Consider the following 20,620-nt stretch of genomic DNA (forward strand, 5'->3'; position numbering starts at 1 on the left):
ACTAACCAGTTTGCCATTTTTCCCGACTTGGCTGTCTTCGCTAAAGTTTGCTTTAAAGGAAGATTCGTCATGATAATGACTGAGTAGGATTGGAAATAAGGTTTCAACCTTTGAGTAGAATAGAGGAGAGCTAATGCATATTTTTCTAGCATTGAATATTGAGTTTCAGCCTCGAGCATGGGTTTAGATTGAAAATTGACAGGTTGCTCAACTCCATCTTCTACTTTTAATAGTACCGAACTAATAGCAAAGTTAGATACTGCTAGATATAAAAATAAAGTATCACCTTCCTCTGGCTTCATCAAAGTTGGCATTTCTTAAAGATACTTTTTTAATTCTGAGAATGTCAATCACATTCTTCATCCCATATGAACTTTGTATTCTTTTTTAGCATCTTGAATAAGGGTTTGCATCGGTCAAAAGTTCTTGATATGAACCTATTCAAAGCTGCAATTCTTCTTATTAATTTTTGTATCTGCTTCCTAGTATTCGGAGAAGGCATTTGTTGAAAAGATCGAATCTGATATGGATTCACATCAATACCTCTCTTTGGGACTATATACCCCAGGAATTTCCCTAAACTTACTCCAAAAGTAAACTTCTCTGGGTTGAGCTTCATGTTGAATTGTCTGAATATTCGAAACACTGTATCGAGGTCTTTAACATGATCATCTGCTTTCTTTGATTTTATAACCATATCATTGATATATACTTCCACAATATGCTTGATCAAATTTCTGAACATCTTCTCTACCATCCTCTGATACGTTGCTCCTACGTTTTTTAAACCGAATGGCATTCTGATGAAACAGTAAAGACCTCCTTCTACAACGAACGTTGTTTTCAGTTGGTCTAATACTGCCATTATAACTTGAAAATATCCTGAATGACCATCTCCCAAACTTAACAACTCAAACTCAGCTATTCGATCAACCAACTCATCAGTCCTTGGCATCGGATAGTAGTCTATGGGACATTCCTTGTTAACATCTGTAAAATCCACACATATTCTAACTTATACATTCTTCTTTGGGACAACAACAATATTTGCTACCCATTCAGAATTATCGATTTCCCTTATGATTCCACATTTCAACATCTTCTGATTTTCATCTTGTACTGCATTATCATATATCAGCCTGACCCTCCTATGTTTCTGATGCACTGGAATTGCTCCTTCTCGCATATTTAGCTTATGAGAACATATATGAGGATCGATAGTCGGAAGATCAGCCATTGACCAAGCAAATACATCTTTATTTGTCTTTAGTAATTCTATCAAATCTTGCCTGATTTTTGAACTCATCTCTGTACCAATAAAAGTAAAGCAACTTTCATTATTCTAACTGATATTTACTTTCTGTACTTCTTCCATTGTCTTGCTCGGAACCATTTCCACCTCTATTTTCATCTCCGAGGTGAACCTATAATCCTCTGGCTGTTTACTGGTATCGGATTTTGGAGATGAACTTTCTGCTAATTGCTATCTGGTGCTTTCCAAGATGCCCCCAGTGTCTACTTTTTTCTCCTTCATCATGCCCTTGACAGTAACAAAATCACATTTTTCTGATTCTGATTGATCACCTCTTATCTCATGTGGCCCATAAGCAGTCGGAAATCTGATAACTTGATAAAAAGTACTCGGAACTGCTCTCATAGCATGGATCCACTTTCTTCCCAAAATATCATTATGATATGAATGATGCTTTATGGCTATAAATTTAGTCATAATTGTCTGTGGACCTGCTTTTACTGGCAATTTAATTTCCCTAGTTGGCCTAGTAGAGCTTCCATTGAAACCAAACAGATTAAACTGTGGTTCTTTCAGATGTGACTCATCAAATCCGATACCCGTATATGCTTTCCAAAACAGAATATTAACTGAACTTCCACAATAATCCAGCACCTTTTGCACATCAAATCCGGATATCCTTAATGTAATCAACAAAGCATTATCATGAGGCAACATTACCTTTGATAGATCATCAGGAACAAACATAATAGCTCTAGGTATGCTTGCCGATACTAGTGAAGGATTCACCGGTATCGGCTCCATGTTCACTTCTAGTACCTCTTTCACTGTTGATATCTTTCGGATTTTATCCATTATAATCTTTTTCTATAGGATAACCCCTTTATATATCATATTGATTACCCCAAAGGGCTTATCATTTACCATAGTTGTTACTTCTGGTCTAGCATCAGCTCTGAACTCCCGAAGCTTTCCATCTCGCATTAATCTGTCTACTTCCCTGAGCAGTTGAAGACACTTATTTTTCTCATGATTCTTTACCTTATGGAAATTGCAGAAAAGTTTATCTGCTATTTCCCAAAGTTTGTAAGTCGGATGCTGGAAATAAGGTTCTTTCCCCACCCTTCTTAAAATGTCTTCCACTGTAGTATTGATGGCGATATAATTACTTGGATATAACTCCTCTTTCAGTGATCTTTCAAACCTCTTTTTCTATGAAGGTTGATTTTCTGATATCGGATAAGGATCAGCCGATTTCCTCTTATCGGATTTGTTATAGTTCTCCTCCTTGGTAGACTTATTTGATTCTGACACCTGCAACACTAGTTGAACCGATGCTGCTAGAATACCTTCTTCCACTTGCACATCTTTCTCAGTTTTATCATACAACTCTCTCAGAGTTTTAATATCCTTCCGATGCATATATTTATGCATATCTGAACCTGGATTAAGCCCTATTTCAAATGTCATCACCGCTGTCATCACCTCTGCCTTGAAACACGACAAGAAGGTTTTAAGATCGAGATTCCTTCTTTCCTTGCTTCAGTTGGAACAAAACCGACACTTGCTTTGGTTTTACTCGCTGATGACCATAATTGGTCAGAAACATTTCCTCAATCTCCCTGAAACATGATATAGATCCCTCATGCAGAGAACAGAACCACTTCAACGCCTTCCCCTTCAGACTTGACGAAAAGGACTTGCATAATAATGAATCTAGATAGGTTGTTCCTTGGTATATCAAAAATTGGTGTCGATATCCAAATAGATGATCCATCGGATCCGACGTCCCATCATATTGAGTATATTTAGGAATATTGAACTTAGGTGGAATGGGCATAATCTCGACATTTTGATGTATCAGATTCCTGCTGGCATCATCTGCCAATCTTCTTATTGATGCTGAATTTTTTTCGAGATGCTGGTTCCCCAATTGCTTCTGCATCATCTCTTTAGTGATGGGCTGTGGTATCAGAATTATAGGTATCGACGATGGTTCTCTAATTCTTTCGTTTCTTGCCGATACCTTTTCTGTGTAGTGGCTAACTGACTTTGAACTACAAGCCTCCTCCTCTTCCACATGGAGATCTTTTAAAACCTGACTTGGACTTGCATTCTTCATCTCTTGATTCTCTTTAAGTAATATAGCATTCTATTTTTCCACTTCTCTCAACCTCTTCAAGACTTCTTGAAGTGAAACTTCTACTTCAACATTTTCCTCCTCATATCTCTTACTTACTGAAGCTCTTGTAATCCTTGTTTGTGATTGCTTATCATTATCCACTTGCTTGCTATTTGCTCTTTTCTTTGGAGACATTATGATTCAATCCTCAATTCCTTACTCAGTCTTCTTTCACTCAAACTCAGAACGAAACTACGGATTTGAAATCGAAGAAGAAGAAAACTTCAAAATTTCCTTGTTCTCGGTGCATAGACGGTGCCAATGTGATGTCTAAGAACAATCTCTCTTAATTGTTCTAAGATCACTGAGATTAAATGATGGTTTGAATGAAATTGAAGTAAGTTGTCGATCTGATATAAAGTAAATGAAACTTTTTTATTGAACAATCATGAAGGTTTTACAATCACTCTGATTCTCTCTTTCTCTCTTCTGTTTCTAATCATTTTTATGGGAATGATCGAATGAATCATCTTTCACTTCATCCAGTCTTTATATAGTGTTCTCAATTAGCTTTGACCCAATCAACTCATGACACGTGTCCATTGTCTTCCTCCTTCTTTTCCCGCTCAATACTTGCAAATATTTGGAATAACCACGAAATATACCGAGATATTGACTTTCACGTCAATATCTCGAGTTTTGAAATATCAAATAAAAATATTTAAAGGCAAACGATATTTGCCCACTACACCTTCCACCTAAAGAGAAGCTATATAGGAATTGAGCTACAAAGCAGGAAATGGGAGTAACGTGGGTGACTATGTTCTAGTTCTTATATCCACACTTTAGGTTTGAAAAGTTGTTTAATTCTCAACCCTTTTTCCACATGAGCTAGCTAAAGTGTGTGTCTATGTATTTTTTGATAAAACCTTCATACATTATATTAAAATACTACATCCGGAGGGGGATAAACCTTTACAAGGAAGTCAATAATACAAAAATCCAGTAAAATACAATGCTCACCGAAACCAAATCTAGGATACACATTAGATGGATCTAACTTCCAGTCTTTAGCACCTGCAACATTCCAAGCAACAAGGTAGGGGCCTAACCACAAACTAATAAGGTGACCTACAAAGCTCTTGAAGCACCAAAATCAAGATTCCAATACTAAAGAAAAGTTGCTACTACGACTGTAGAGTAAACTACCACGGCTACGTACCAAGGTACATCCGTACATGGCTGCACAACCAAAAAAGGCTCCACAACAGAGCTAGAAAACTCCAAGGAGTTTGATAACGATAAAGGAAGACGTAATCTTCCATACATCACCCAAACAAAGTTGCCAGAGAACATGACTAATGTAACACTGGAAAAAACCCATCCGAGGCATATGAGCCCAAAGTTTAGAAAAGGCTTGAATAATTGAATTGCAAGACGACAAGGGCCATGCCTTGAAGCTCCCAACATCCCATCCCTGCAATAACAGAAAACAAGAAACAAACAAAACAAAGAAAAACATTCCAAACAACCACAACACCATTTGCAGTCCTGCCAATCACAACAAGATTGAGAACAATAACCATATAAACACCGCTCACCACCACCCACATATTTTTCTTTATCTTCTTTTTCTTTCATTTCCAGTCATTTTTCTTTTTCTTTCTCTTCCACCAAACTCCTAACATATTCCTACCCAAGCTCTATTCAGAGAAAAAAAAGTTACATCTTTTAACATTCTTTTGGAAGACTTGAGGTTTCGCATTTGGGCAACTTATCGAATCGGACCCTGAGTCAGGTTTGATACCAGAATCGGACCCCCACTAATACATTCCAAAATAGGACGTGGAACCCACTTTTGGGGCCCACACAAATTGTCATATTTGCACTTATAGCTAAGAATTGAAATACCAATTATACCCCTCCTAAATGACACCTCATTGCATGCATTAAATGCATGGGAGAGAAAAAATATCTCGCGGGAATGTCTTGTTCGGACTGAACACTGGTTGCCTTTGTTCTTCTTTTTCATCATTTATTTTGAAATTGATTGCACGCATCCCAAGTGCACAACGTTTTTCCACTAACAGATTCTTAGAAGGTCCAGTCGAGGTGTGTTTTGAAGTTTCTTGGTACACTTTAAATTCTAGCATTAATAATGTCTGCTTTAACTTCTTTAGTTTATGGCTCCCAATTTTTCTTTAATGTTTGTGATAAATATGGTCATTAATGGTGTATTTGGTCATAAATGTGTTTCACTTAGGGTCATTTCATTTATGTGCAACATTAATATCCCAAGTTAAAAGTTGGGTTTTGGAGTAAAGTTTGAAACTTTAACTAAAGTTTCCACAGTAGAGTATTTTGATTTATGGCTGTTTTAACTTGTAAAGTAATTGGTTTATCTTTTAATCGCTAAAAAAGTAATTAGAGTAGAGTACCATCAAATACATTCTAAAAAATCCAGTTTAGTAGCCTGGAACGTTAGTACAGTGCCATCGACCTCACACAAAAGTTGTATACATACTCGAGACTATTCACAACTTAAGGCTTTCTTTTGAACGGAAAGTAATTGGTTCATCTTTTTGTCTTTGGTTGTTATTTTTTGAAGTTAGGTAGTAATAAAAACGCATTTAATTGTACGTTTATTAGTTTTCTTGATTAATTAAGTCCGAGGTCCACAGTCCGAAGTCCAAAGACCAAAGTCCCAAGTCCAAAGTCCATATAGCCGTACGTTTTAGTCAAGTTACCTTACTTACGTGGGTTTGGTAGGATAGGTCAAGTAAGGGATCGTCCAAACGTTTGGGCTCAGAAAGGTTCACAACTGGAAATACAACTTTTGGTGAGTAGGATTTTTACATTGGTTTTAATTAAATTAACGGTAATGCAAATAATGTAAATTACTACGGTGATTTTGATATAGATAACCAAAGATAGAGAACAGGGAGAGAGTTAATCATACTTATGCAAGAATTATTTTTCAACAGTTTATATTACCACGTCACTACATCTCTAATTCATCTCGTGTTCGGAGACGACGTCGAGTATTGATCCCTAGCGCATGCCCACATCTCTGAGCCGCATCACACTAGCATAAGGAGTTGAACTAATATTTCATCTCTGGAATATCATTTCACCTCCTGGCTCGATTCCACATCAGCTGGACAAATTGGAGAGATGTCTGACACCATAGAGTCACACGCGAGACATTTTGCATCGCACACGAAACTGTTCTGGAGCATCAACACTCCAAATTTGTACAGTCTCAGTCATTTTGGGACCGGATGTCTAATCTATGCCTAATTCCTAAGTAGTGATTCTAGAATATTAAAGAGTCAATTCGGATTCTCACACGAGCAGCATAACCCTCCCCCTGAGGGGGGGGATTAGCTCATGGTCATTGAAGGAATAATAAAACTTGTTATATACATTAAGTAAATAAATGCAGGACATGAATTACACTAGAAAAGAAATGACTGTTATTAAGGGTAAATTGACTTACAGTATTTAAGCTGCTGGAATGAAAATGACAGAGTTTAAGTGCTGGAATGAAACTACAGACGTTAAAGTAAAACTAATGTATAGCTAAAGCATGAAAATGCTGAAGGAAAAATAATTAAGGCTACCCCCTCATATATATAGGCGGGAGACTGGAGACGGATTAATTGAGTTTTGGCCTTATGCTAATTGAGAGATTCAAAACTTTGAAATACAAACTTTTGGTTTTACCTGTTTTAATTTAGCTTTGTCTTTTTCTTTATAAGGTTTTGTCTTTATATATTTTGGTTTCGTCTTTTAGCCCAATTCAATTCAAACATTAAATTGGTACGTGTCTTTCCTATTGCGAGGTGGCACCAAATTAAGACCATCACTTGCCACCTGCCTATGCTGACTCGTCATGCCTTTTGGGCCCGTAGAGTGGGTCCACTTAGTGTGTCCAGTGGTGGCGCCGATTTTGGCGTTTTTACAACTTTTTGTCTTTGTGTAGAGTTTGTCGCCCTAGTCACTCTGGCAGTTCACTAGCCAACATCGGCACCCAGATTTATCAGATTTGAGCTTCGGAAGTTTGCTGCTTCTTTATATGTGGACCTGTTCTGCACTGGTTTTGTTCTTTTGGAAACTTCGGCTCTAGTCAAGCTCTGTTGGGCTTCACTGGGGTTGAGTGGGAAACTTCAAATATTCCAGTATTCCCGTATTTCGATGCATGTTTTATCATTATATTCATTTTAAATGCGGAAACCTGCAAAAGTACGAAAATATAATTATTACATGATTATTAAACACATAATCGACCAAAATGCTATGTCTCTCGAGGTTTAATATTACAGTTTTGGGTGCTTATCAGGTAGATTTCTAAATGGAAGTTTTAGTATTTGATGAATGGAAGTAGAAAATAAGACAACCATACTAATTGGCAATAACATGCATTACAATGGGCTCCGATGGTAGTAAAGTGGGTGCAAACGACAGTACAATAGCAGACCAGAAGAGGAATTTTATTTGTAAGTAGGGGGGGGGGGGTAATGTAAGCTTAGGTTTTGCAGTATGAACATATGTTTTGGTGACTTCGAAGTTTTTTTGGAGCAAGTAACGAAGATCAAACCTCTTCGATTTAGTTACCTAGTATCCAGACACGCTTGCACAATTGAAGATGAGAACGATTTTATCGAGATGATGGACGTGCACAGGAAGAAAAGCGTTGGAGAAGGTAGTTTGTTAATATTCAGACAAGAGAACAAAGATATGATGGAGGAGGATGTCCCACAATCATGCTCATCACCTGTTTATGAGAATAGGATAAGAGAAGGTATGTTTGTGATCCTTATTGTTCTTTATTTAATGGATTCACTCAAAACTAATATTCCGATTGATGAAATCATTTTGCAGATATTTATGAACAATCTCAATTGCATGAAACTGAATTGGGCGAACCATCCGTTGTGCCCGATACTGGGTACCATGTTGCTGAAACGGTCGTTGCTGAAACATCATTTTTGCTTGAAACAAAATTTGGAGAAGTTAGTGGTAAGTGTTTTACAGAACTGTGAAATAGGTAAGCACAGGAAGACGTCGAACTAAATTTTTGCCTTGGAATAACTAAAGGGCGCCGATAACTAAATTGTTTTGCAATTAGTATTATTGGAGGTGATTCACCTCGAACTCAGATAGGCGAAGCATCCCGTGTACCTGACACTTATAGTGGTAAGTGTGTTATTGCGGTTTTCTAAGTTATCATAATTGTAGGACGGGTAAAAAATATCGAGGACATTAGATAGGGACTCGCATACAGTATATTTGATTTAAGGAATCACTATATAAGGTCTTCCAAAAACAATGTTTCTGTGGTTTGTCGGTTGCAATGGTAAAATATTGACATGTTTAGTAAATGGACCTGTACAATTGCCTAAATTCTTGTGCAGTTAGCATTGTTGGGGTGAGGTGCTGGAAACTCAGTTTTTGGAAGCATCCTGTGTACCTGACACTTATGGAGGTAAGTGTGTTATTGTGGTTTTCTAAATTATCATAACTGTAGGACAGGTGAAGAAGATCGAGGAAACTATCTAAGACAGTATATTTGATTTATAGAATCGCTATATAAGGTATTTCAAAAATAGTTTCTGTGGTTTGTTGGTTGCAATGGTAAAATACTGACATGTTTAGTAAACGGACCTGTACAATTGACTAAATTCTTGTGCAGCTAGCATTGTTGGAGGTGAGACACTTGAAACGCAATTTTTCGTAGCATCCTGTGTACCTAACACTTATGGTGGTAAGTGTGTTATTATGGTGTTCTAAATTATTGTGTAAACGGACCTATACAATTGACTAAATTCTTGTGCAGCTAGCATTGTTGGAGGTGAGACACTTGAAACGCAATTTTTTGTAGCATCCCGTGTACCTGACACTTATGGTGGTAAGTGTGTTATTATGGTGTTCTAAATTATAGTGACTGAATGAGAGGTAAATAAGAGGACACTTTCTAAGGTGTCACTTACCGTGTATTAGATTTATGAAATCACTTGGAGGATGTGATATTGTATAATATTTACATGTATATCAAATTGACTTGTGCAATTGACTAAATTCATCTGTAGTTAGCATTGTTGTAGGCGAGACACTTCAAAATCAGTTTGTTGAAGCATCCCTAGTACCTGGCACTTGTGGCGGTAAGTGTGTTATTTTGGACTCCTACATTGTTTATCATTAAAAAAGGTGACTAAAATGGTACTAAAGTAGAGCACTTTGTTGTTTGCAGCCGGAGTAGATGTTCTATCTTCTAAACACGTGCGGGAACGCTAGAAATCTTGTCTTCCCAGACCCGATTAAGTTCGAAGCGCTTGTACGCTTATTATTCCTGATATACCAACTGACAGAGTTGTTGTAAATGGTTTGGGTAGCAAATGTGCTCCTGGAAAAGAGTCGAGTGAGTCTGAAGGGAAAGGTCATGTGTCGGTAGGCCTAGGAGAAAGTAGCCTCACACCAGTGGGCTTTACTTCCCTTATTCAGAAAGTGGTGAGTTGGAGGAATATTGATGTGGGTCGAAGCATATCGAATTGGGAAGGGACAAAATTGGGATGAACTTATGGACAGTTCTAGTTGGCGCAAAGACATTGGTCTTTTGGCCTGGGATGATGGTCCAAGTGATTATGAATTTAGTGATAGTGATGACCTAAGTGATGATGAATTAAATGATAGTGATGAGCCTATTGATGAGTCAGGTACTATATGACACGTCCCTCAAGCTTAAGAGAGAACCTGATATGTTTGTGGGAAGCTTATATAGTGTCTTTCCTAGCTTATACAATGTCTTTCCCAACTTGCTAATTAAACTACACTGATTAAATAGTTGAAAGGCCAAGACTATATAAGCTATGAAGGGTAGTATGTTTAGGAAGTTGCCCCAGTATATAAGCTGCTCAAGATACTATATGACATGTCCCTCAAGAGATGCAATATACCAATGAGTAAATTATTGTGCACTAACTAGTCGATTGTCATGTTCGTAGGTAGTCTAGATATTTCGGGAGTGGCAGAAACGGTTCTTGTCCTAAGTAGTTGTATTGGAACCGACGAATTTGAACTGCTCAATGGGAAGGCAACCACGTTCAATGTTGAGCAACTACCAAGCACTTTGAGGCTTATTATTCCGGACATACCAACAGACAGAGTTATTATAACTGGGTTGGGTAGCAAACGGGCTCCGCTCGAATTGCACAGTGACTCAGAAGGGGAAGGTCATGTGTCTATGGATGTGGCAGGTACGTCCAGGATAGATAGAGAGATGAACCCAGTGGGTCCTATAGGTATGGACTCAAAGAATGCAAAGGATACAGATAGGCATGATGTTATGGATAGTGATTGTATACTTGAAGATGGTGGTCTAGTTTATAGAGAATTTAGTGGTAGTGATAGCCCAGGTTGTGTTACTGCATGCTTCAGAATGACTGGAGTCGTATCTGGTGTGGAAAGTGGCTGTCATGCTGAAGAAGTTAATGGAGTTGATGGTGTGTCTATTTGGTCCAATAATGCTTCCTTTTGAGTATATCCGCCCGCAAGTAATGGATAACGGTGTGTGTATGCAGAACAATGGTGGAGGTGACAATCCAAATATCAGTGGTGGTACTAATAATGATATATTTGGCAAACCACCAGTCGTTTTACCAGCATTTGGAAGGGGTATGGGTGATGGCGAAGGAGAGTAGCTGACAGAAGAGAATCGGTGTAGTAGTGAACGAGTTGACCGCTTGAAGGAAAAAAGAGAGAAATCCCAACACGACAAGGAGGTTGTGGTTGACGAAAGTCGCATAGAAGATGCACCTCCAACTGAGTGGGTAGCTCTAGATCCAAATTTACTGAGTGTGGGTATGGAGTTCCTTGGAAGGAGTTTGTTTATTTTTCACATGAAGACTTTTACAATTAAACATAACTTTGAACTATTAAGATTGAAAACATACTAGGGAAGGGTGCAATATCGATGTAAGGGGGTTGAGACGAATAGTTTGAGTTCCACATGCCCGTTTCACGTGTACTGCAGCACGAAAGGTTCATATATATGGGGTGTGAGAACTGTATATAACTTTCACACATGTGGTTGCCAAAAGGCTGGTGAGTTTAACCGTGAGGTGTCAACTAGTTATGTCGCCATGTCATGCAAAGACCTTTTGCAGAATGACAGAACATATAAGGCAATGCACATGAGAGCAATGATTAAAAAGTGGACTTCAATAGATATCAGTTACAGAACTGCATGGCGGGGAAGGGAAAAGGCTCTTGAAGAGGTGTGTGCGTTGCAAGACGGTTAGCTTATGTTCCTATTTGAAATGTTTGTCATATAGGCAGTGTCATATAGGAAGCTTAGATATGTAACTGATCAAATTCTTCGAGACACTGTATACGTTGTGAACAACACTATATACGATGTAGACCTAATAGACCTAATAGACCTAATAGACTTATTCTATTGAGCACTGTATTAAGATATGTTATTGTATTTTCATAAGAAGTTGTTGTAAGAACTGCACGACCCTATATAAGCTGCGACTTCCTTTATATAATAATTGCGGATTGAAATACAGCTTAGATATGTAACTTATAAAGTTGTTCCAGACATAATACAAGTTCTTCGCGAGGCTATATAAGCTGTGATAGACATTATATTCAATGTGAAAGACAGCTTCGAAATTAAACTTATGAAGTTGTCATGACACTATATAGGTTGGAAAAGACACTATGTACGCCCCAAATTCCATGATATACGTTATACACCTTTAAGACCTAATAGACTGTGATTCAGTTCAGCACTGTATTTAGATATATTATTGTATTCTCATAAGAAGAAGTTGTATTAACTATAATTGTAATGTCTACAGATTCAAGGTAGTTTCGGCCAGTCCTATCAACTACTCAACACCTATAGTAAAGAATTGAGGAAGGTTGATCGCTTCAGCTTTACAGAGCTGCAAAAAGTGGGAAACACAGATCGCTTCAAGTGTTAGTTCTGGAGCTATAGGATTACTGTGAGGAGCTTCCGTCACACATGTAGGCCACACATAGAAATAGATGACACACATTTGAGGGGGAGATCAAGAGGATGTCGGATTTCAGCCATTGCTGTTGACGGTGATAATCATGTTTTCCCTATTGCTTTTGTTCTGGTTAGCAGTGAAGACAACGAGAACTACGATTGGTTTTTGCAATGCCTAGGAGACCAAGTGATTGGGTATGAGACTCCGTTAGTTATCATATTTGAACAGCAACCCAGTTTGGTAGTCAAAGTCCCTGAGGTGTTTCCTCAGGTGAAACATGTCTTTTGCATGAACCACATTTGTAAGAACATGTTGGGCTGACTCCTTCACTTCCGCTTATGAGGAAGATTAAGACAGCAGCTAAGACAACTCAAGAGTGGTTTTTTCGTGCTGTGATGAGAGATATAAAGAAAATAAACTCACGTGTCTATGATAATCTTATGGAGATTCCGTTGGATAAGTGGGCATGTCATGCCTTTATAGTAAAGAGATATGGCATTGCCTACACTAACCATGTTGAGTTTTGGAACAACATGATTAAGGATGACAGAGCCCTTCCAGTTGTTTGTTTAGTGGAAGCAATTAGGGAGAATCTTTGTGCGACGTACTGCAAGTACAGAAAAGTGGCGGATGACTGGGCTGCTCGTGGTGAGAAGTTCACACTCAGGGCTACTGGTTTGGTGTGAGCCAACATCACCAAGGCATTGGAATTCACACACTCAAGAGCTGGGACTAGGGAGTATCTAATAAAGACCGACCGTTGTCGAATATTTCATGTCAATCTTAAAAATAGGGTCTGCTCGTGTGGGTATTTCCAACATATGGGAATCCCGTGTGCGCATGCATGCAAAGCCATAAGTGTGAGCCGCCGACCTTGTCATATGACATATGTCGATTCGTACTACAGTACTACAAACTGGCAACGGTGTTATAGTGAGGTGTGGGTTGGCATTCCGAGTAAGGAGCAGTGGGACATTGATGAGGAGGAAGAGCGTGTCCTGCACCCTCCTTTGAAGTGCAAAGTTGGTCGGATTTCTATGAAGAGAATGAAGATAAGAGCAGAGCATAATGGTCCAAAGTGTAAAAGATGTTGCACTTTGTGCAACATGGAAGGGCACAATAGACGTACATGCAAAAACTTTGTCGATGACAAGGGGGCTGAGCACCGTCCTGTGAACCCCGAAGCGGTTGACAAACGTCGCAGGCTATGATAGTAACAGTTCTGACTTTGTCGCCATTTAGGACACAAGATAAAGCAGTTACCATTTTTTTCTCTTCTTCCCTTTTGGAATTGCAACTGTTTGTTATTCATATTTTGGTTGTTGCAAGAATGGGATTTTGTGGGTACTTTTGAACTTGTAATTGGTTATGGCTTCAACTTCTTTATCTTTAATTTTGCAATTATCTGATGTGGCTTCAACTGTTTATAGTTTCTCTTGAAGATACTACTATATAAGTGTATATAACACGATATAAGCTATTGACAATATTAAATAGTCTTTCTAGTATCCCATATTAGGTCCATGCAAAAGGTATCTTGGCAAACGATTTGAGAGATACTATTGCGATTTTAATGATTCTAACTTGTGCAGCTGCTCAATTGTTGTGTGGTTAGTATTGTTAAGACATTTCTTATTGAGGTTGTAAATGAGGTGACTAAAATGACAAAATTATCGTCCTTTTACTGTAAATGATGATCTCAAAGTATCATTTATCGCAATTTACTATTGGTGAATTTCGCGCAAGTAATAGATGGAGTTTGTGGGAATAATGGGTGCCTCCTTTTTATCTCTTATTTATTTGGGCCAGTATTTATTTTGGTAGTTGCAAGAGTTGGATTGGATTTTGGTACTTGTAAATGGTTCGGGGCTATAAATGGTTACACTGACTTGTCCTTGGTAGAACTGATGTATGTATTAAACGGACATGTTTGAGCAGCTTATAATGCAAACGGACATCATATATATCATGCCTTCTCTTAAACGAATTATCCATGAACGGACAGGGAGTCTTGAATAGCTTATTGAGTGGATTGAACAACGTATATAGTGTGGTGAACTACGTTCATATACGCTTATTAACATGTTCCACTAATTAGGTTATTCAGGACACTACATACGTTGTGGACAGGCACTATATTACATGGTCCTGGGAATTCCTACATATATAGTGCCTTCAGTAGCGTATAATGTGCCTTGAACGCTTATATAGTGTTGATGAACCATTTCAATAGTACTATTGCTATTTTCTAGAATCTAACTTGTGCATTCTAAATAAGCGGACCATAAATAAGGCAATAATTCCATACATAATTGTTGGGTTCAGTTGGGTATAGTATTACCATCATTTAGAACCTTCCCAGAGAGTGTCTGTTAATTGACTATCGTCCAAGGAAGGTTTTAATGGCTATTGCTCTATTACTTGATCAACGGTTGAGATTAAGATACTGAGGTTGGACGACCTAAAATAGTCATGTGAATTAGCTTTCTTATTAGATATGGTTTGTGCCCTACTTCCCCAATACCGATATTCTTAACTATAATAATCATTCTCTTTCTCGAAGTCAACTTTGTCAATGCCGTCTCGTTCCCTAATTGGGTTGGTGAATTTACTCGAAGACATACTAACTACGATCAATAGGATAAAGAAGCAAGTGAATCCGTCAGCAATGAAGGAGGTTGATATTCTCTTTGGGAAGATGGATAATTTTATTACTGATAGTGATATTATGATGAAAATGAGGGAAAGAAAATTGTGTCATTGCGGAAGAAAGTGAAAAGATGTGAGTGTAAGATGGAAGTCATCCAATCTGTTTGGTTAGATTCAAAGAACAGTTATGGAGGGAGTCCGATTTGATTCATGAGGGAGACTGTTCATCTGTTTCATATTCATATTCATGGCTTGTATTATGTTGTTCTATTTTGATCCTTTTATGTATGTGTTGCATATGTTTGATGAAATGACTCTTACTTTTCTCTAACTTCTTCTAGTTTGTTCTTTTAGCTTCTTTATCCCATTTGCAAAATAACTGAATTGTTTGAAGTGATGCATACAAAATAATAACCTTTCACAAAATAAGTAGATTCCCTGAAGTAATGTGTCCTTTGGAAGAGATTCCCTGAAGTAATGCGTCCTTTGGAAGTGATGTGTCCTTTGGAAGTGAAACACTGAAACGTCCTTAGTTTGTTGGTGACTTTCCACCTTCCAGTAAATAGTAAACATGTACTATATAAGCATGGGTGTTGGTGCATGAACTATTGGTGACTTCTTATAACGATGGCCCAATCTTCTAAAAGAAAGGGGAAAAATGAGGGTTGCATTCTTCCTCAGGAAATATGCCGATAGATTCTTCTCTGTGCTCCATTCCCATTGTTCGACAAATCAAAGCTTGTTTGTCGTGAGTGGTAAAAGAGTAGGTTTGACCCCTCATTCATTAACGATTATGTTTTGAAGATGAGAACTCTTCTAGGTTACATAATTCAGACTGCACACGGTTGGGAAACGTATACATCCTTCACTTCGAACGTTGATCACATTCCACCACTTCCTACTCCTACTCTGGACTTCTGTGGATATGATTTCAAAATCTTGGCATCTTCAATGCAAGGTATCCTTTTAGGTCACAAGGAAGTTGAAATGAAGGACTTGTACTAACATTGCAAATCCATAACGCAGCAAATGTTTATGTTGCCCAGTCCTAAAACTAGATTTTGGACACATTGTATGGGTTAAGTTTGTATGTGAGTTTTGTGGAACCGTTGGAGTTTATGATACTGCATTTGTCAGAAGACTGCAGAAACACTATAAGACAGTCTGAAGTCAACAACCGCAGGGTAGTCGTTCGCCATGTGGTTGAAAAGTTCGACTCCTGCATACGCAAATGGAGAAGGTTGAAAGATTTGAAGTTGTCTTTCAATAGTGAGCACATTGAAATGAATTCGGGCATTGTGGTGAAAAGATGTTTTCATTGGCCTATTCGTTAGGGGGGAATTTTGCGATTCAATATTGTCACCGAGAGATGGAGTAAGATTGCACTACCGTTGATAGGCTGCCGCTGGAAGAGTTTCAAGCTTTTCCAATTTCATAGAACAATTGTAGTTATGTTCTCCTTTATGGGGGTTGGGTATACTACACATGAATTGGAGCTTCGACTTGTAATTGAAAACGGTTGGGATGAAGGTCGGAGGTTTAAGTTAGACAATTTGTATGCTGAAGGCATCCGTCGACCCCATTTTGTGGACCTCGTAGATAATGGTGTTGCAGTTTTTAACTGTGGAAGGCAAATGGTGTGGTATAATTTAACAAAACTGAGGATTTGATAATCAAAGAAATCCCAAAGGTAGGCCGAAACCACGTTCATAGACTAATATCAGATTTTGTGCCAAACGAACGCCTTATGAGTATGTCAAGGTATGGTTGGGAGTCGAGTTGGGGCAGATGAAAGGAGTTTCCGGACGAGAATTTTTGAAGCCGTTTTGAAGATGCAGTAAGAGATCGTTCTCTCCCAGTATCAAATCTGCATTCTTATAGTTGGTTGCTGGACAAGTTCTTGATAAGCTTCCTAAGATAAGGCATGTCCATGAAGCATGTTCGTGTAAATTGTATACCGTGTCACGGACAGCTTATATAGTGTCCTTAACAACTTTTATATAGTTTACTAACTTGTTTCGATAGGACACTATATAAGCTTTTGATGACAGTAGATACGTACTCAAGGAAATATGTTTTTATAGTATATTTGTAATGCTTCGAATATTATTACATCTGACATTTTTGAGATATTTGAGATTATGTTGGTAGGTATGTATAATGATTCAGGTAAATCTTAAGATGATGATATATTTATATCATACAATGTTTCTATGTTTTATCACTAACAAATATTAAGATTAACATTATATGGCACATAACATTAGCCTGATTAGTAGACAATTGACCAAAATTACATTATAACAAACAAGTCTACGAAAAAGATAGAAGTCCCCGCGAATAAAAGCTATACAAAGTATTTCATATTTTTGTCGATGTCGAGGAACTCATGTTCAGTAATACCACAGTCAACTAGGTCCTTTGCCACGGTATTACGGATGCAATCTGCAGGTCTTCCGAATTGGACGTGATCACCTATGATTAATTGGTCTGCATATGCAAGTACAAACACTCCGCAATTCCACCCATCAGTTTGTTTTATACAATCAATATGTTCTATTTGCCATTTTCGCTGCAAGAACATAGGGTGTATACAATTTGGGTGGTGCAATAGGAGTCCATACGGGAGCAAAGCACATAGCTTATCTATAGTTGGGGAAGGGTCGATCACATTGGAAACCAATGAATCGTACACAAAACACGTCCAATTTTGAAAGTTAAAGACAACAAGGATCTAGTGCTGGTTGTTTCCCATGTTCAAAGCCATAATCAATCCCTTCGATTTTGCCGCGTGAGGGATGTGACTGTTTTCTTGAACCAAGTCTTTGAAGGTCATGCTTAGGCTCCACGATATTACCGTACCAGTTTTTGTAAGCTTTTTTGTTGTGGTTAGACTCCCATCACTGAGGGTGCCTTGCAGGGTTCCATATAATGCCTCCATCAAAACCTAAGTTAATAGACACAGAAGTAATTTGTGTCACTATATCAGAAAAAATGAAGAAGGACGATGGTTGGGAATGTCTAATAAATTACTGGGACAAGTGTGTCAGGGATGATAGTGTATCTGGCATAATGTGTCTGGAAATCTAGATCCACCGTTTCATTATTCCACCTATTCAAAAGTTCCATGTAAACAGAAAAAACCAGCGGGAAAAAAAAATATAACAATAATAAATAAATAAAGTAAAAGAAGTTTGCCATTATGTGTACGTACGGGCGTTGACGGATTACTATAGGGTAATAATTTGTTTTCAACCCTCATCATTCAGCCATTGTTTGTCATAAAGCAAGTAGAAGCTCCTCAGATTAATGTGTAAGCATCGGCCAAAACATCTGACTTTAATTATTGGTGCAACAGCTTCCATGTTTGATTGATCATGCTGCCACCAGTACTGTGCTGTGACATAGACGGTAGTGGTCCTTTCCACTAAATCATCCGTAAGTTCACCTCGAGTGCATACAGTACAGTTTTTGGCAATTAGCGCATTCTTCTGAAAAGTATGTTGAATCTTTTTTTGGCATAGTTTTGCCACTTCTTGTTCTAGTACACTAACTTTGTTCCACTGGGACTCCTTCTGTGCATTCCTATTGTGAACTGGTCGGCGACAATATTGTTTGAGGATAGTACCTTCAAATATATTCTGACAAATCTAGATTAGTGGCATAGGCCGTTAGTACAGTGCAATGGACTTCACAATAAAGCAGTATACATACTGAAGACTATTAACAACTTAAGGCTTTCTCTTCAATGAACATTTCCGTGAAGAGACACGTTCACAAGGGAACGTATATCGAATCTTGAATAGCTTATATAGTGTCTTGAATAACTTATATAGTGGCTTCCATAACTTTGAAATTCTACTTATCAAATTGTTCCTAGTAAGCTTACATATGACACTAAATTAGCTGTGACTAGACACTATATAAGCTGATGAAGACACTATCAGACGTGGGTGAACGTACCAGGTTATATAGTCTCTTAAACAGATTATATCGATTCTTCAATAACTTTTCAATTTCCTCTTAAGAACTTGTTCGAGGGAAGCTTATATATGACACAAGATCATACGTCTGTGTACGTACAACGTTATATAGGGTCTTGTACAACTTATATAGTGTTATATATTAGTCTAAATGAAAACGTTAGTAATTGTACATTAAAAAGTTGTTAACGAAACTAGATAAGGTGTTGGAAGAAATTATATAAGCTGCTCCCACGATCATATTTAAGCTAAGTGTTTAAGTGAAAAAGCAAATAAAATTATCCTTGACATTATAAATATGTGTCATACTCTTGGTTTACACCTTATCATTAGTCTGGGTTTCATCCACTTCCTTTTCAGTACCGTCACCACCATCCTTTGCAGTACCCTCTCCGTCGTCATTGAAGTCCACTTGTCGAGAACCAGCAACCATCTTAACATACTCTATAGTAGTAATTCCACACTCCAATAAATCCTTTGCAATTCTTTGTCTGATGTATACTTTACGCTTAGGGTCAAAATCTGGTGACCTATTCCTAAGAAAACAATCAGCAAAGGTTAATGCATAGGATCCACAACTGTTATCATCATTTTGTTTGCAGCAATCAGTGAACACAAACTTCCACTTGGTACGCAATTTAGAGTGATTGATAGAGTCGTTCTTAAAAGCCAACATCCCGTAAGGCAATACAGAGAGTACCTTCTCCAAAGTTAGCCTGGGGTCAAGCACCCACTCCTCACCACTTTTAGCAGCCTCCAAAGAATCAAAGATCTGAATAGACCAGTCTCTGAAGTTCACTACAACAAGAATCCAATAGATATTTCCAATATTAACCATTATCATCAAACACGGCTTGTTCGCTATGTCGTTAACAAATGAAAGGAAAACCCTTGTCATGTTGCCTGTGTGTAAAGAGCCTCCCAATATAGAATGTTTGACTTCTTCGATCCTGCTTTCCAAATCAATTTTTTCATCGTCAAGGATCACTACCAAACTATTGTGGGAAAAGTACATACAGCGTTGTAGTCATGGAAAGGAAAATTTATTAGTTAAGGGCGTCATGCAGACTTTCTCATAAACGGACTTCTTGGTAGGTCAGCTTTTATATGACACCATATACCCAGTGGAAGACAGTAGATAAGATTCTGAAGACCCTATATAACATTTCCGTAAACATAATAGTATAAGTTGTGGAGATTATCGAAAAGAATGACGCATATATAATGTGGTACTTTTGTTCATGTACCATGTCCATGTACCAACGCCGCAACAATTCCAAGTACATATCGACAGCCTGCACAGAATTAGTACAAATATTTAGGCAATATATTTCCAAACAACTGCGTAAGTAGAAGATCAGTGGGAGAGACATACAATATCATTGAGCCAACCATTCTTATACAAGGTGTAGAAGACAGACAGATCTATCTCATCTCGATAGCCGTACCGTCTAACAACCTGTTCCGGGTTTGTACCAGGAAGATTGTGCAGTTTCCAGTAATACGTTACCCATTGAGCAGTAGTAGTCAACTTCGAATAGTCATTGGGGAGCCTTCTCCGTAATGCAATCCCCGGTGGCCTATCCAATAA

General features: G+C 38.0%; 2 protein-coding genes across 2 annotated transcripts; one reads left to right on the top strand and one right to left on the bottom strand.

Moving 5' to 3' along the window:
* Window positions 1-1,483: 1,483 nt before the first annotated feature.
* LOC147503519 (uncharacterized) lies at window positions 1,484-2,107 on the bottom strand. The gene has a single exon (XM_086604876.1). It carries the CDS (start codon window positions 2,105-2,107, stop codon window positions 1,484-1,486), a length of 624 nt encoding a protein of 207 aa, XP_086461002.1.
* Window positions 2,108-10,930: 8,823 nt separating this feature from the next.
* On the top strand, window positions 10,931-13,083 carry LOC147503520 (uncharacterized). The gene is made up of 6 exons (XM_086604877.1): window positions 10,931-11,070; window positions 11,407-11,650; window positions 11,708-11,761; window positions 12,242-12,360; window positions 12,415-12,667; window positions 12,745-13,083. Exons 1-6 carry the CDS (start codon window positions 10,931-10,933, stop codon window positions 13,081-13,083), a joined length of 1,149 nt encoding a protein of 382 aa, XP_086461003.1.
* Window positions 13,084-20,620: the final 7,537 nt, after the last annotated feature.

Source organism: Coptis chinensis, chromosome 4 (assembly GCF_015680905.1).
Source record: "Coptis chinensis isolate HL-2020 chromosome 4, ASM1568090v1, whole genome shotgun sequence".
Classification (NCBI taxonomy): Eukaryota; Viridiplantae; Streptophyta; class Magnoliopsida; order Ranunculales; family Ranunculaceae; genus Coptis; species Coptis chinensis.

Bases quoted from the DNA above. Each gene is read 5' to 3' on its own strand.
- LOC147503519 (XM_086604876.1), bottom strand. From the start codon at position 2,107: ATGGATAAAATCCGAAAGATATCAACAGTGAAAGAGGTACTAGAAGTG.
- LOC147503520 (XM_086604877.1), top strand. From the start codon at position 10,931: ATGGATAACGGTGTGTGTATGCAGAACAATGGTGGAGGTGACAATCCA. The intron at 11,071-11,406 runs GTAGCTGACAGA...CGTGTACTGCAG, and splicing joins ATGGGTGATGGCGAAGGAGA to CACGAAAGGTTCATATATAT. The intron at 12,668-12,744 runs GTGAAACATGTC...CTTATGAGGAAG, and splicing joins TCCCTGAGGTGTTTCCTCAG to ATTAAGACAGCAGCTAAGAC.